This window comes from Salvia splendens, chromosome 15, assembly GCF_004379255.2.
Source record: "Salvia splendens isolate huo1 chromosome 15, SspV2, whole genome shotgun sequence".
Taxonomy (NCBI): Eukaryota; Viridiplantae; Streptophyta; class Magnoliopsida; order Lamiales; family Lamiaceae; genus Salvia; species Salvia splendens.
Genome location: NC_056046.1, coordinates 12,253,327 through 12,271,769, shown reverse-complemented (window position 1 = coordinate 12,271,769; position 18,443 = coordinate 12,253,327). Strand labels below are relative to the sequence as shown.

At 37.7% G+C, this 18,443-nt stretch overlaps 2 protein-coding genes across 2 annotated transcripts; one reads left to right on the top strand and one right to left on the bottom strand.

Annotated features, from left to right (window-relative positions):
• Nucleotides 1-3,050: 3,050 nt before the first annotated feature.
• LOC121766710 (brassinosteroid-responsive RING protein 1-like) lies at nucleotides 3,051-3,911 on the bottom strand. The gene is made up of 2 exons (XM_042162974.1): nucleotides 3,495-3,911; nucleotides 3,051-3,131 (listed from the first exon to the last, which is right to left on the bottom strand). The coding sequence occupies exons 1-2, from the start codon at nucleotides 3,909-3,911 to the stop codon at nucleotides 3,051-3,053; spliced, it is 498 nt and encodes a 165-aa protein (XP_042018908.1).
• Nucleotides 3,912-7,571: 3,660 nt separating this feature from the next.
• LOC121766709 lies at nucleotides 7,572-7,949 on the top strand. The gene has a single exon (XM_042162973.1). The coding sequence runs from the start codon at nucleotides 7,572-7,574 to the stop codon at nucleotides 7,947-7,949; it is 378 nt and encodes a 125-aa protein (XP_042018907.1).
• The last annotated feature ends 10,494 nt before the right edge of the window (nucleotides 7,950-18,443 follow it).

Below are 18,443 nucleotides of genomic sequence, written 5' to 3'. Positions count from 1 at the left end.
AGGAACATGTGTGCATTGTACTACTAAACTTTTATTTTATCATTGTATTTAACAATGAAATAATCTCTGTAAAAGCTCGGTAAATTAAACCAGGCAGATATATTAAATAAAATCGTATATATATAGTATAAAAAATTAAAATTGTACAGAAGAAATCCAGAAATTCAAACTCATAGAATTTTAGTCACTCACTCTCTAGACTTCACAAACCTAAGACGAGTAATTAAAACAATTTTTGTAGGGTAGCTAGCTAGATGGCCTGCCGTCCAATGTGAAAGCTGCTAATCATTTGGTGCATCATTTTTAGACCACAATTTACAAGTATCCTATATCAAATTTCAATCACAATATTTTACTATTATTATAATAACTAAACATTTCCAAATAGTAATAAATTTTTCGATTTAATATCATTTTCATCAGCTGTCATTTTCATTTTCACTTCAATAAACCCCGACGTCTCTATTACCGACCATTTTAGTTCATGATTCATTTATACCCACACATATCTTCAAACGTGCAATGTCAATCTTGTCTAATACTCATAGTAGTCTTTGTGTATCAATAGTATTATATTTAGACGAGACGTGTATCATCTGCAATATATTTATGTGGAAAACTTGGACCGTTTGTAAACGTTATTTCTATTTTAGTGATCTACTAATTTCTTCCAGTAACCTATTAACTATTAATATATCATAATATAACAATGAATACGTAAGCCATTCAATATAAGTTCTAAGTTACTACCATTAAGGCACTTATTTAAAGCCATTTTTAGTTACGTGTCTCTATATGTATATTTTGGTGCAATTATTAGAAGAATATTAGTAATATTTAACACCCCCTTTTTGGCCGAAAACTGACGCCATTTCCAATTTCATTTGCAATATGAGATCAAATCTGAAATTATAAAATCCTAACTTTATCTCAATTTCTGCGCGCTGTAAATCAATCATTTTATTTACCTAGTTATATAAACTTAATTTTAACCATTTTTGAAACATATTGGTTCATTTATTTGACTTCTTAATCTCAAAATTCAAGCTGAAAATTGATACGTATAACAAATCTAAACTACTACTACATATTAAGTTAAAATTTCCATTCTCCAGCAGAAATTATTGCCAGTCCATATTAGTATTAGCTCATGTTGCACAAAAGAGTTCATTGTTGGGCTGAATCTATATAAGCCCATCAAATTTTCGGCCTGATCCAGCTGTAGTTTATGAGCCTAGCCTATTCTAAATGGACTGGTTTTTATAAGCCGCGCCTATTGGGCCATTCTTATATTGTCCCGAGCCAGGACATTTTTTTTTATCAATAATACTCCGTTTATTGCCCAATTATAAACTGACTTATAATTTATAAATTTAGAATGACACCACTATATTTGTATTTTCTTATGATTAAGGAGTTTTAATTCGTGATTGATAAAATAGATGATTGAGTGTTTTTAATTTCGTTACTAGAATGTCTACGATCCCATCCTTTCAAATTCTCATGAATCAAGCAAAATTAACCCAAGTGATAGAAGAAATTAGGAGGAGTACTATTTTTTTGATACATAATCCTCAAAAGTAAAGATGCTCTTACAACAATTCAAGTGTTCCCAACCGGCATACATGATACTCATGATGATGGGTTTCCACGTTTCAAATTAGGCGCACACACTCTCTCTAGAAGTTTGATAGTATTGCCTAAAATTAAGGCAATTTGTTTGAGTGTATTGCCGAAAATTAAGGCATATGCTCCTCAGCAATATCACTAGGAGAGAGGGGGGTCCCAAATTATCCAATGCTACCCAGCCTCGAAAGTTTTGGCATTGAAGAAATCTAGCTATTTATTTTCACAGTCACAATTTATGTAATGTAAGTATCTTAAAACAGAGATAAGATATGGCAAGTTAGTAGGTACTCTCTCCGTCCCATTTAAGATGACACGTTTCCCTTTTAAATTTGTCTCAACTAAGATAGACACATTTTTTTTGGAAACTTTCTCTGACCAATTAATACACACAACCACTTTTTCTTATTCTTATTAAAATATTCATCTTTCTTTCTCTATCTATTTAAATACTTACACCCACATTTTCTCTCTCTAATTCAATACATTAACCAAGAAATGTGTCATCCGAGACGAGACGGAGGGAGTACAAACTAGGGCTGCAGCAGCCAGGCATGTGGGAAAGGGTGACAACATTTTTTATTTCTTATGGTGTCCACTATGGGCTGCCCGCGGCTATAGCCGCGGGTTGGGGCGGAGGGCGGGCTGGCTATAGTGGAGAGGCGCGGGCGGACACCGAAATGGGGGCGGTAGGGGGCGGACGGGCTTCAGCCGACTCCAGGGCGAGGACGCGGCGAAATGGGGGCGGACGCGGCTATAGGCGCGGCGCCTATAGTGGCGGCACCGACCGCCGCGGCTATAGCCGATTTAAATTTTTTTTTTCATTTCAATTCACCTATAAATACACCACACTACATTCATTATTTTCACACCATTCCAACTCTACATCTATAAAAATTTCTCTCAATACAATTTGGGGTCGGAAATGAACAATTTGTGGAGAGATCGCTGGAATGCTCTGATTCAACAGGTGCAACAACAGGCCGATAAATTTGTTCATAATTACTTGAAACATTTCTTGCTCGGAAATTAGTGATTTGTACTAGATTAAATGTAGTGTGTAATTTTAATTTTAATTTTACTTCGTATAGTCGTGTTCTTCTAATTACGTATAGCCCGATAAATTTGTTCATAATTACTTGAAACATTATAAAATGAAAGTTGATTATAAAATTTGGAAGCTATTGGAAGTGTCCACTATAGCGGCGGACACAAAATTTTGGAGCTATGGACAACAAAGCTGGGGCTATGGACAAAAACTGGGGCGGGGCTATTGGGCGTGTCCGCTTCTATAAGCGGACACCCTTGTGAAAATGAATAAGATGAAAGTGGTTTCTAGAAAGAAACAAAAGAGAGGAAAGAATTGGAGTGTCGGCCAACAAATGATGATCCATCATCGACAATTCAACACTCACTCCAACAAGTCAATAAAATTCAAAAGCAGCAACACCACACCACATGCACTCATCTTCATCCTCCACCACCACATGACAAGCAAAATCTCCCTAAAATTGAGTATTCAGTATTCACAAATAGTAGTACTAAAAACACTTTGCTAATGCCATTCAAAGCCTGCAATTCCTTCCCTTACCAATTCAAACTCTACCAATATACTAACAAAAATAAAATAGAATTAGCTAAACAACCTATATGAGCCACTACAACATTTTCAAAATGTCAAAACCAATTCTCCCTTCTTTTATCCCAACTAATTCAGTTTAAATCAAAGCAACAGAGATCAAAGCTAACTCAAGCTCTATATATACCAAATAATAAAATAAAATAAACTAGGAATTAGGAATTTGATTAGATCTGAGAAGATTAACTCTAGGAGGCAACAACATGGATCTACACAAAGGACAAGTCACCTGACCCTCATCAATCCACGTGTCCAGACAATCCCTATGGAACAAATGCCTACAATTGCAAAGCTCCCTCACCTCATCCCGCCCTTCTATACACTCCAAGCATATACTACACCCCTTCTCTCCTCCGCCGCGGCCCACCAATTCCTCGTACTCGATTACGGGCACCAGCTTCTTGATCGCGGCGGTCACGACGTGGACCCGGATCGGGACCAGCGAGGGGGAGGAGCTGTCCAGAATCAGGATGTAATTGTTGGTGGAGGAGCCGGATTCGGGCGATTCCTCCTCCGGCGACCGCTTGTAGAGGCCGAGATGCGTGAGGGCGGCGATGAGGATATGGTGGGCGTAGGAAATTAGGTTGAGGAAGAAGGCTACGGTGATGACTTTCGGAACCTTTATTGCGTAGAAGAGGATACCCATTTACTTGATTTTTTCGGACGGCCGGCGGCGGAGGAGAAGGGTAAGATCTATGGTGGTGGTTTATAATTATATAGTGGTGGCTTTTTTCTGGAGGCTTTGAGCGACATTTAACGGCATCCACAATAGGCGTCATATGCTCCGCCACATCATTATTCTATCCTCCTATCCTTCCACCTGTAGTGGAATGCCCTAAAGTCCGCCCTATAGGTTTCACTACTATTTTGTTAATTAATTTTATGTCTTCAAATATGTTATGCAAAATTATCAAAAACACTACGATTAAAGGCAAATCCTAGATCACTAATTAAAAAAATTACAGAAGTTAGAAATAAAAAACACTACGATTAAAGGCAAACACTACATTACTAATCCTTCATTCCCAGCTTGCGGCGCAGATCATCAATCATCCACTTGAGGTATTCGTCTTTGCCCGGGTCCTCGCACTGCATGAGGGCATGGTGCGTGTCCAATAACGTCCTCCGGTTGGCGGCCGCCACCAACTCCGCGTAGACATGTCCCGCAGCCGATGTCGGGGTCGGGGTCGCGATCTGGGTCGGGGTCGGGGCCGCGGCCTGTGAGGATGTCGCCTTCGTCTTGCCCTTGTTCTTGGCAGCCTTTATGCTTGTCCTTCAAGGGAGCCAGGAGTTGTAATGCTTGAAATCGCCGTACAATGAAATGTACGACGCAGGCGCTTAATCGCGCACATCGGTCAAACTCTCGCTGTTGCCCTGCTCCCTCAAGCACTTCTCGTACTCCGACGAGAACAAATTGACCTGCTTCTTCACCTGATCCCAGTGCTTGCGGAGCTGCTCCCTATGGCGCTTGTAGGCGGCCGCCGGCTTGGCCTCGTTGTAGCGATCAGCGATGCGCTCCCAGTACGCGATTTGCTTTTGGTTGTTAGCAAACACCGGGTCCTCTGAAATATCAATCCAACACCGGGTCAAGATGATGGTTTCATCCGGGTTGTAGTTCGTCCTCCCTGGGGCGAACTCTTCATTCTTCTCCGGAGGTGGAAACTTCTAAGCCCTTTGCCTGTTCCGCTTCTTCTTGGTGGCGGAGCCCGAGGCGGCGGCAGAGGCGCGGCGGGGTGGGGCGTGGGCGCGGGTGGGAGACGGCTCCATGTCTGACAACCCGTATGAATCCGTACTGAAATCGGGATCGTACTGGGTGTTGGAGTCAAAGGGTCGGTATTCATCAGGGTCTGTACCCGGCCACCATGCACCACCACTGAACAGCGGACTATTCGAACTTGGGTAATCACCGGGATTCATTTGTGGAGAGGAATGGGAGAGTGAATGGAAGAGGAAGAGTGAATGGAAGAGTGAAAGTGGTGTATATATATAAATTTTGGAGAATTTTAAAAAAATGGAAACTCGTTGCATCGTCTGTGGTATCGTCCGTGTGGCCATCAGTGGGGCGGACGATACCGAGGACGATGCGTGGTCGAAGGCCTATCGTCCGCGGACGATGCGTGGTCGAAGTCCTATCGTCCGCGGACGATACATAGGGCGCGGACGATGCCCGATGCATCGTCCGCATGGCTGCAGTGCATCGTATCGTCCGCCCTACTGTGGATGCTCTAAGTATTCTTGTTTCATATGCATATAAAAACAAATAAATAATACTACTACAATACTAATAATCAAAACACTATTTTGGGGTCGCACCCATAAGAAGACTACTTGGTTAATTAATTCTTAAATTAACTAATACTTATAATGGAGAAAATTTGTTTAACATGGTAACTTTAAAAAATTAGAAAACTTTATGTGACACAATTTAACTAGACAAAATTTTAAATTAATTCTTTGCAATTAAGGTCGTGTTAAGTTTTACTACATTTCTTCTCTGCTGAATATAAAGAAAAGTGTAGGATTAAGATAAATTAGACACGTTGAAAAGTCTTAAAATTTCTATTAAATTAATTATACGAGATTAAAGACTGTGTTAAGTTTTACATTCCTTTAAAACTAATTGTGTTCACTTAGTCAAGTGATGTGCTTTGTTTGGCAAACAACCTTTTGGCACGGACTGTGTGCTCAATGCACCGACAAGAACTGTATGTGAACATTGTCACACATGCCATGAGTGACATGTATTATGTGGAATATTGAGTACTAAATAATGATGTGTGCCTACTATAAAGTTATGCATACTACTCCATCTTAACTGTTTTTTTCTCTTTTTCTCAAACTTTATAAATTTTGTATTGTATTAAACCGAGCAATATACATTATGCATATCTATTACTAATATTTTATAGTAATTTGTGTGCTATTTGAAGTGGTGGTCCGTTGCATATAACTGAGACGTTATTGTGTTGAAAAACATTGAATGGCCCTCCCGTGAATCAAACGCCAAACCACACTCCAAATTGGAATATTAACACGTTATGTTTGTTTTATTGCCTTCTTTTTAACCCGAACCCAACCACTGCTTTTCTTTAATTATTACCTGCACAATTTTATTTGTATTATTTTTTCAGAACCCATTTGTACTACTCCATATTATTCATTGTTAAATATCAACCTGATATTGTTAATTAAAGGTAGGAAATAAATGGTTTAAATACCAAATTTATGAAGTAATTAATAGCTAACTAGAAAAAACTTTCAATATATAGCATACTTATAATAGTACTACTACTATATATTAAAACTAGACTTAATTGCCTGTAAAAATATTATATGTGCACTAAATTTAAAATTTTTATTAATTTTTTACTCTCTTCTTATAAGTATGATTAATAACGATTCTTTATTTTCATTGGCAATGACTTGAATACTTAATTTACCTTTTAATTCAAATGAAGCTATTTTACAAATTGAGTTGAATTTTATTGTTAGAATTTTGAAAGGTAATTATTTTGAAAATAAAATAGATGAAGTAAATGTAAATCATGTATAATCAAATCAAATTATTTCAAAAATATAGTATAACATACTGTATGAACACAGCCCCTCTCGTCATCGTGATGCCCTAAGAAATTGGCATGATATGCCCCTCAATAAAATTCAGCAAATTAAAATGCAAAAATAGAAGCATATCTTTTTAGATAATCGGTTGGCCAAGCAATCAGTGGCGGATCTACTAAGGAGCAAGGGGTACAACTGTACCCCCAAATTATGACATTATTATATAATCAATAGATAACTAAGTTGATTCCCTAGCCCAGCTGTAAATTCTTCCACTATCAATGGATTGCCCGAAGTCGATTCCCACTCATCTCGGTTTTTTTAATCCCTTTTCCTCTTTATTTTAGCTTATTCAGTTTGGTAAGTACTTTTTCTCCTCATTTTAGCTTCATTTTATTAAGTACTTTTCCTATTTATTTTAGTTTCTTCATTTCAATAAGTACTTATTCTCCTAATTTTAGCTTCTACTACCTCTGTCCGCCATTAGGGGTCCCGATCACTTTTGCGCACTCGTTTTATAAAAATGATAATAAATAATTAAAGTGTAGAAATGGTAAAGTAAGAGAGAGAATAATGTTAAGAAGGCCGACCCGCGCGAGACGCCGGCGGCGACGGAGAGCAGCAAGGCGGCCGCGGTGGCGGGGACCGCAGCGGGGGCGGAGATGGCGATGGCAGTAGTGGTCGACGGGGGACTCTGTACACAGAGGCGGAGTCTGTTGCTATTGCTAGGGCCTGGGACGTGGTCATGACGGATGCCATAGTTGGCACGGATCAGACCGACGTACACTTCTGGAAGCGCGTCCTGGCGGTGTACAATGAATTCAAACTGCCGTGTAGCGCCGAGCTTACACACGACCAGGTCCGGAAGAAGTTCGGCAGGATCACTACATCCCTCAAGAGGTTCATTGGCATATACGAGAACCAAATGCGCACTGCTGAGAGTGGTCGCAGCGAAGCAGACATAAAAACGTTGTCGATGCAGTTGTACAATACTGAAGGCAACCCCAAGTTCGCATACTGGGAAGAATTCCTCGTTCTGCGGAACTCCCCAAAATTCAGAGCCATCTGCGAGCAAGAGATTGCTCCTGGGCTGAAGCATACAAGGCGACAACTACAACAGTAGTAGCGGCTCACGTCCCTTCGACTCAACGACGATGTTTTGGAGGAGCCCCCCTCGTCACTCTCCCGGCGCCCACGTCCACAGGGGAAGCAGTCCTCAATCCGAGACGCTAGATCGGCCTCCCAACACTTTGTTGCGGGCGCGTCTGCATCCCGCCCCGAACCGGCCCAAGTGGCGTTGAACAACACCCTGGAGGTGCAGATGATGAAGCAATTTCAGGATACCTTGTCCTTGTATGAGAAGTCGGCCGACCCGCCCACCAAGCGGATGTACTACGGCCTCATACTGCGGCTGAGGTCGAGGTTGGGGTAGGAGGAAGCGGCGGCGGCTAGAGCTGAGGGCGGCGACGGTGACGGCGATGGCGATTCAGCTGGTGAAGAAGAAGCGGCGGATTCTGATGACGCCACCGAGTAGGCGGCGATGGCGGTGTTTTTTCGGTGTTTTGTTAGTGTTTTTTTTAGTGTTTTTAAAAAAATTTGGTTGTATAATTTTACCCATTTCTATAATACAACGAATATTTGGTTTTAATTTTGGTTTTTATTAAATTATGCATTTTTTATAATTATTATAGTCCGATAATTTTTATTGTAGTTAAATTAAAATAACTCAAAAAATGAAAAAAAAATTAATATTTGGTGGCTTGGGCTTGTCCACTATAATGTGAATAAGTATTTTTTGTGGTCCGAACAAGTTTTGTAGACTAGGCCAAGTTTTGTGGCTTGGCCCAGGGCCCAACTTGGCCTTGGGCTATGGGCTCTACTATTGTGGTTGGGCCCTGGGCTCTACTATTGTGGAGACTTCAGAAGATGATGGCATTCTAGAAGGATGCCTACCTGTCCCAAACAGTTTTTATATTTAATTCCAGAGCTTCGTAACTAACTACTGCCGTACTGCATGGGTTTCCTTCTAGAAGAAATAGATTTGATTTAGTGCCAAGTTCCAGTCTTTCAGTTATGTCAGATCAGGATATAATTTACACTTTAATATCATTGATATTTTATTTTTATTTCAATGTAACTAATTCAAGCTGTTAGACAAACTATTTTGTATACTATTACTATTAAAGTTTGTTCGAGTAGTGTCGAACAATTTTTTCGTTTTAGCAAGTATTTTGCACTTTTATTTAATCTCAATATATCATCAAACGGATTTATTTAACCTGTTAGCGTGATTAATAAGAACAAAATAGTAATAGCAGAATGTAGATTAAAATCCATTTTGGTCCCTTATATTTCCCCTAAAATTCTTTTTGATCTCATACATTAAGTTTGTGATCTTTTGGAATCAAACTATTGTTTTGGTACATTTTGATCCAAAACAAGGTCACAAATTTAATGTATGAGACCCGAAAAGAATTTTATGGAAAATGTACGGGACCAAATTTGGACTTTATTCCTAGATTATAATTAAGTTAATAAATTGATCAAATATTTTGACTGTTAATTTTAACGGAAAATGGTTATTTTGGACCAAAACCTATGTTTGGGACCAAAAGGTACCAAAACAATATGTCAAGAACTAAAAGGTCATGAACTTAATGTATGAGACCAAAGAATTTTAGGGAAAATGTAAGAGACCAAAATTGGACTTTAGTCAAGAATGTATTGCAGGAAACTCAAATGCTATACTAAAAAAAGGGTCTTGACTATGTTTATGTTTTATGCCAAAATTGTTATATTGAGTGTAGCCCGTCGTCTATGTGCCTGTTTATATAGAAATAGGACACATAACTCTGTAATCCAAAAACAATTTGAATACAATCTATTCTCAATTTCCTATCCGTGGACGTAGCCAACACAACATTGGCGAACCACGTAAATCTTTGTCTCTTTACGTTTCTTTTTGTCTCGATTATACAATTGCTCTATTTTGTCACAACAATTATTACAGCAGGAAGCAAAATATAAATTACACATTTTCAAAAATGAAACTAAAGAAATTAAATAAATACTCGCTTCTCTTATAACATTAGATTGGCAATGCAATGTGCCCTTGCTACACCTGTATAGTGGAGTATTACATACTGCTAGTATATTTAAAACCGGGCTGCAGCCCATCATTACGGGGCCTAGATTCAGCTAAAATTTACTCGCAGCCCAACATGTATAATTTCGGGCGCTTTTAGCAAATTATTCAATTGATTCAATATGTATGTTAAATGAATTAATTTAAAAACCCAAAAATTACATAATTGAAAAATATATAAATAAAAACCTAGAAATTTAAAAATTACACATTTTAAATCCAAAAAATTACTCTTTGGGCGGCTACGGTGGAAATTCCAATTGACCCTGAGAAACTCAAGTGCTTGGTTATGTATATACATGAAGTGTCGTCAATTGTGGCCGTGAAGAACATGGTTATTAAAGTTTTATCCGCCCCTTGGGTGGGGGTCGTCTGACTTCATTCGCCTCGTTCCCTTCCACAAGCTCCTACCGCCTTCTCGTTCCCTCCCTGACTTCCTTCACTAGACATTTTTGCACGGTGAGAGAGATGAAGATATGGAGAAAAATAAGAGAGATGAAGATGTAGGCAGTGTTTTGGTGTGACCATGTGAGAAGAATGATTGTGATAAAAATGAAGTATTTATAGGTAATTATGGAAATATAAAAATTTTAAAAAATATTTGAAAAAAGGGGGGGAAATGACTATTTTTTAAAAATATTTTTTTGTATTTTTCAAAATTTTAAAAAGTAAATAAAAAAATAATGTCAGATATGACCGTGAGTGGGCATCTCGCCCCAATACCAGAGCCCCACGTGGGGGGGGGGGGGCGTGGCGTACTGGCTTGCCGCTCCTCCTCCCAGTGCGGGCTACCTTCCGCGACAAGCCAGCAGCAGTGCTGGCTCACCCGCGGCTCGTCCTGCCAAGACGAGACTGAGACACGGTTGAGCTGCGTTGCAGCTACCCTTATGCCTGGCTGTACGCTTGGTTTAGCCATCACGACATCTTCCCGTGGCACGCTCGTATCATTATGTTTGTTTTATTGCTTTTTTTTCCAATAATTCAAACGACAGTTTTTCTTCAATTATTATCTGCACAATAATTCAAACGACAGTTTTTCTTCTTTTTTACAATAATTCAAACGACAGTTTTACTTTTGAGAACCTCATATGTACGTACTACTACTATATTGATTATTAAACCTAATATTTATTAAAAAATATGATGACTTTATCTTTATTGATTATTGTACAAGGTACTACTAGCCAAGATAAATGGTTCATTAAATGGCAATTTCGATTATGGAGTTATAATTAAATACGAAAATATTATACGTACACTAAATTTAAAATTATAATATTATTCATTCTTTGTTTTTAGAAATATGATTTGTAATGATTTTAAATTTTCACTAATAGTGACTTGAATCTTAACCTATTAATTCAAATGAAATTATAACCATTGAGTTGTTAGATTGTGTAAGGATATCAAATAAGAGTAATTCTGTTATCTTTTGTGTGTAAAAATTTCAGTTATATGAACACACACAGTTTGCACCACAGGAATGGCGCGCAGCTTCCATTTAATCAATCTCCTCGTCTTCCTCTCCATCTTCACCACATGCAAATCCTTAAGTCTCTCGCTCTCTACTGAATCAATGTTGATCGTCGATTTGTACCAATTTTTTTCAGTCAATCGATCGATCCTATTAAAGAATGAAACTGCATTTGATTAATGGAAATTTGAAATAAAAAATACGCAGGGTGGACCTGAGTGTGTGTACACGGTGTAATTCAGAACCGGGTCGATCTTTAAAGGCGGCACAGATTCGATCATCAGAGTAGCTATGCACGACGCGAGCGGCGGCCACGGGATCGGGATCAGCAATCTAGTGGCATGTACCCCGGATACAACTACTTCGAGAGAGGAAACATAGACATCTTCAGCGGACCAGTCTGCAAAATGAACCTCACCTCCGACGGGTCCGGGTCTACATCGAGGTCAGCACCACCGGAGCCCACCTACCCTGCGCGCAACAGACTTTCACCTTCGAGCAGTGGCTCGCCGCCGTATGAGCTCACTGCGACTAGGAATTACTGCCCGTCGTCCTATGGGAAGCGGCGGTTTGAGGCTTGTCATCTGAGAGTATCTTCGGGTCGGGTTTCCGGGCACGTGGTTTTGCGGGTTTTTAAAATCGGGTTGCATTCGAATTGTGAGTGTGGTGGGTTTTACCTTTTGTTGTAGGGAATAAATGTTGTAAAAGGACGGGAATGTCCTTGTTGTTTGTCTTTATGACGTGATTGGGGGTAGCGATAAAATGTTCCTTTCACAAAGTATTACGAATGGTTTTTGTTTGAGATCTATCAAACGCAACCTTGATGATTTGATTTGAAGTCTAATCTCGTTGTATGATAAAAGGCTTACAAGTTAAGGTGTGTTTGATTGTCATTACTATTATCGTCACGCATCCATTAATAAAGATTGGTGTTTTGGTGTTCTACTTAACTCTCTCACAATATGTAGGCTGTACTTTTTTTAGTAATGATTATTAAAAATTTATACTCCTATAAAGAGAAAATAAATCAAACATTTGAACTTTAAAAGTGGAAAGTAAAGCTCAGGAATCTATGGCTGTGAGTGCAAATGTATTGGGTAGACAATAACTGAAATGTGAACAAACTTATTAACTTAAAAGAAAGGTACGAAGCATATTAAAAACAAAAAAACAAAACGACTATAGCTTGTTCATGCAATTAGGTAAAAAAAGTACTTCCTCCGTCCCTAAAAATTTATCACTTATTTTCATTTTCATCTTTTCATAGAAATTTGTCACTTTTCACTTTTACAATTTTTTTATAGTGGAACTCTCATTTTACTAACTCATTCTCACTCATATTTTATTATAAAACTAATATAAAAGTAGGATCAACATGTCACTTAACTTTTACAACTCACTTTCTATTACTACATTTCTTAAACCTCGTATCGGGTGAAATAAGTGACCATTTATAAGGGACAGGGGAGTATGAATGTACCATGTTGACATAAGAAAAGTTGTCTTTTTGTATTTTTCTTAACAAATATTGTAAGTTAATTACGGATCTATACATATCATTCCTACTGACGTTCTAGCAACAAAAAATTATTGAAAAGTAGTACTCCTCCGTCCCTCAATAATTGTAACTCTTATTGTGGGCACGTGTTTTAAAAAATGTAAAGAAAAGCTGATTGGAAAAGTTAGTGGAATGTGAGACCCACTTTTTTATATTGGGTTTATAATAAAATGTGAGTGAGGTGAGTTAGTGGAATGTGTGACCTACTTACTATTTATGGTAAAAATAAAGTATGTCAATTACTATGAGACGGACCGAAATGAAAAGGAGTGATAATTATTGTGGGACGGAAGGAGTAAATGCGAAGGGGGTGTTAGAAATAATGGGAAGAAATTCTCAAGCCGTGTACAGGCGGTACTCTAACTATTACGATCGAAAGGAAACTTTGCAACAAAAAGAGGAATGAAAATTACAATGGAAATCAAGCAAACCAAATTTATAAGTCGAGTCGAGGAAAGCCCTCTTTCCGCAAGACAAATTACGCCCCGGCTAGTGCTCATGGAATGGCGTATTGCCCCCAAAGATAAAACGACTTCCTCCTAGTGTGTAGAAGCAGCTCAAACCCGCTAGGCACCGGCGAACTTGATGGAGTTCCGAGAATCGAGCTAGACAATGCTCCTAAAAAGCTAACTAGAATGCTTGAGAGCTAGAGAGAAGATAGAATGTTTTGTTTGTGTGTCCACATCTCTCAAATCCACATGCCTTATATAGGCACAAAAGAGGACATGGAAGGTCTTGATCATAATCCACCATTAAGCAAACCATTATGCAAAAGGTGGTTAAAAGAGATGGAAAGCCAAAGGATTGGCCATATCAAAAGTTTCCATCAATTTACACGTTTTTTTTCCAACAATCCCCCACATTGGTTAGAGCGCTGCAAGCTCAAACCAACACTAGATACAAATGCATGCATGCAGACTCTATGCTCAATTCTCGAGAAACAATATTGCATTTGGAATAGTAGCTTGGGGCTTTGAACTTTCCATAGTCAACACTATCGGGCATACCGGCGGCCTGGTGGACGTGATGCCTTGAACCATTCCTCCTTGGTGTATACCGAGACAATAATATTGACACAATATTATTTACAAACTCATCAGTTCTCACGTTTGTGTCCTTTACTGGCCATGGAACACCACTTTGGATTCATAAGTGATTCACATGTTGAAGCGGCCCACACTTCTTCACTTACATAGGTGATTCTTTTACAAGTATCCTGCAATACCCACCTCCTCGAGGTTTCTAAGAATCATTAAAAGTCAAAACTTAGCCTCTTACCACATGCAGGTTACAACACTCAATGCTTTCTAAAGAATGGGCGAAGATTAAAAATCTTCCGAGTGTTACAACTAGATTTATATAGCTTCGTTTTCCCATTGAACCAAGCCCATGGGATCTCCAATCGTATGGTTGGGTTACCACTATAATCATCTTTTAAGATGTGGTTTTCAGTCTCATTCCTTTCAGCAATTTATGCATATGATCACGGTTTAAACATTTTGTTAACGGATCCGCTAAGTTATCCACTGACTTTACATAGTCAACTGAGATAATGCCACTTGTGATCAACTGCCTTACGGTATTATGTCGCCGACGAATATGTCGAGACTTACCATTATAAAAGCCACTTTGTGCTCTACCTATAGCTGCTTTGCTATCACAGTGTATCAATACTGCGGGCACTGGCTTCTTCCAACATGGAATACATTCTAGGAAATTTCTGAGCCACTCGACTTCTTCCCCTGCTTTATCCAAAGCGATAAACTCAGATTCCATGGTGGAACGAGCAATACACGTCTGTTTCGTTGATTTCCACGAGACAACACCACCCCCCACAATGAACACATACCCACTTGTCGAAAATAAGTCTTTTGAATCAGAGATCCAATTTGCATCACAGTACCCTTCAAGTACTTGGGGATATCTTGTGTAATGCAACCCAAAGTTAATAGTATACTTCAAGTATCTCAAAATTCACTAGGTGACCTTCACCTATGAACTTTTCATACTTGGCCAATATAACATTTTCACACTCAAATTCTAGTGAAAATCCATGATTTACTAGAAGTGAGCCTGACACCAAATTATTTCGGATGTCTGGGACATGCAGTACATCCTTAAGGGTAAGAATTTTTCCAGATCCTAATTTTAGGAACACATTACCCACACCAACCACCTTAGAAGAGGCTTGGTTTGCCATACGTACTTTTCTACCTCCAACAGATTTGTAGATAGAAAAAACGCTTCTCTCGGAGCACACATGACATGTGGCACCCGTATCAACAAACCATTCATTTGGATTGTTACCATGGTTCACGTCGGAGACCATTGCGACCACCTCGTGATCTTTGTAGTTTATAACAACACGTTCAAATAATTTGCACAATATTGTCTCCACCAATAAGTACACAATTATATCGAACCATATGTGCATTCGTATATTCAACAAGCCATGCATCCCAATTACTACTACCAAGTCTAAATTGGTCTTGCTTGTCAAATGACAAACGATAAACACAATTCTCAAGAGAGTAGATCTCAAGGAATTAACCATTTCGTAGCCCATGAACATTGGTACTGTTCGTTTCTTCATTCCAGCTTTGGAGCTCATGTTTCCTCCAACTTCAATTGGTATAATCCTGTCTTAGAAGAGTACACTAATTTGTCCTGCGATTGTTAGAAATAATGGGAAGAAATTCCCAAGCCGTGTACAGGCGGTACTCTAACTATTACAATCGAAAGGAAACTTTGCAACAAAAAGAGAAATGAAAATTACAATGGAAATAAAGCAAACCAAATTTATAAGTCGAGTCGAGGAAAGCCCTCTTTCCGCAAGACAAATTACGCCCCGGCTAGTGCTCACGGAATGGCGTATTGCCCTCAAAGATAAAACGACTTCCTCCTAGCGTGTAGAAGCACCTCAAACCCGCTAGGCACCGGCGAACTTGATGGAGTTCCGAGAATCGAGCTAGACAATGCTCCTAAAAAGCTAACTAGAATGCTTGAGAGCTAGAGAGAAGATAGAATGTTTTGTTTGTGTGTCCACATCTCTCAAATCCACATGCCTTATATAGGCACAAAAGAGGACATGGAAGGTCTTGATCATAATCCACCATTAAGCAAACCATTATGCAAAAGGTGGTTAAAAGAGATGGAAAGCCAAAGGATTGGTCATATCAAAAGTTTCCATCAATTTACACGTTTTTTTCCAACAGGGGGCTATAGATCTAGATCGATCAGGAAAATTTGAAGCTTTATAATCCTGATAGAGATTATAAAATTCATGCTGTTTACTTGTGCACTTTTCACATGCACTAGATAATAGTACGGAGTAGGGATGTCAATGCAGCCCACAACTCGTGGGCTGGCCCGAATAATCCTCTAAATCTATAGGGTTATGGTTGAAAATTTCTAGCCCGATAAAATTACAACCCGATTAGCCCGCACCCGATCAACCCGCAACCCGTTAGGGTCAGACCCGTAAACCCGATGGGCTGGCCCGAAAACCCGATAAAATTTATATTGTTCTATTTATTTGACTCATAATTGGAAAATTTCATTGATTATTTTTATAATATAGATAACTAAAAAAATAACATCCAATTTTATATTAAATGTATAAATTATATATTAAATTTTTATTAATATAATAATATATAAATAAATTAGAAACTTCTAATTCAACAAATATTTAAATTTGTAAAACATGTTTTAAAACATGCTTTAAAATATTTAAATTTGTGTTTTATTTTACACAAATCTCAAATATTAGTATTTGATCATGTTTGTGTTTGGGTTTAAGTATATATCTCAAATTTATAATAATTAAATATTTATATTTTATAAATATAACTAATTTTCGTTATTATTTATTGGATTTATCGCATGTTAATTTTATCAGTAGCAACCCGATTAACCCGCTGGGCCAGCCTGAAACCCGAGCGTTTAGGGTTAGGGTTGAACTTTTATAACCCGAAAAAATCTCAACCCGATTAGCCCGCACCCGATTGACCCGCGACCCGAATAGGATTGGCCCGAAATCCGATGGGCCGGCCCGATTGACATCCCTAGTACGGAGTATGGTTTTGTACAGAAACCAAATTAGATTTGGTAAAATTGAGTAGAATTTAAGTGGTTCTCGCAAAAGCAACAATATTGCCAGGAAAGGACAAATATTTTTTTGGCAAAATACATATTGGGGATTTGTATTAGGACTATTAACGTTTAGAATAAAGATAAAACATGATTGTCTTTAAATTTTAAATTTAATTGAATTAAATTGAAAATTAGTTTTGATATTAGTTAGTATATTATTCTATAGCAATAAAAAAGAAATCATATGAAAATTTACTGTGATTTTGAACTTGATTTGAAATAATTATACAAAATAAAAAAAATATTTTTTCTTAAAATTGTTTATATTTAATCTAAAATTTTAATATTTTTATAAATAATTGCAGAATGATTAGTATGTTGTAATTTATTTTAAACAAATTAATATTTATAAATCAATTTTCAATGTGAAATAACCAAAATGTTCAATTATGTATATATAATTTATGTACATTTATCATTATCTGAAAGTTTATTTGAGTAGGTTCTTACTAGTATTTTTTTTGTTTTATTCAAGCATTTGCACTTTTATTTAATCCCGACATATTATCAAACGAATTAATATAAACTGGACGTAATTAATAAGAACAAAATAGTAATGTAACATGCTTTAAGGAATTTTGAGAAAGTGGCTAAACTATTTTATACTCCATATAATGATTCTTTTAGTTATATTGGGACACTAGGACAAGTTTTCCACAATTTAACTTGTGAATTCCTCCTTAATATTTTAGTTTTTAATCTTAATATTTCCTTCTTTTTGATATTTCAGAAGGGATGGTGGATTTCTAGACCATCCTACTTGGACTTGGGTTATTCTAAAGTCTAAAGGGACTTGAGCATTTATTTATATTAAAAATGCAGTACAACTGTAATTATAAAGGAAAATAACCATTTCTTATACCACATCATCTGAACTTAACACAATTACATTAGGAGGCAATGAATTAGAGCATCCACAATGGCTTTCGCCCGGCCATAGCTCAGCCACAAATTTCTCCTGCCACATCATCAGCACTAAAAATCCTCTTGCCACATCATCAGGACAAGCAAATAGCCCAGCAATAGCCCAACTGCGTCACTCCTAATTATATAAAACAAATAATTGACAATCACGCAAAATACGGAATTAAATTTACGATACAGATACGGGAAAATTCAATAATATTATTTAAATTAAAAAAATTACATTAAAAAATACATTAATTTTTTAAAAAAAGTACATTAAAAAAATACATTAATTTTAAAAAAATTATATTATTAAAAAAAAACCCGAGCTCCGCCTCACTCCTCGCCTCCGTTGCCGCCGGTACCCCCCCGTGCCCCC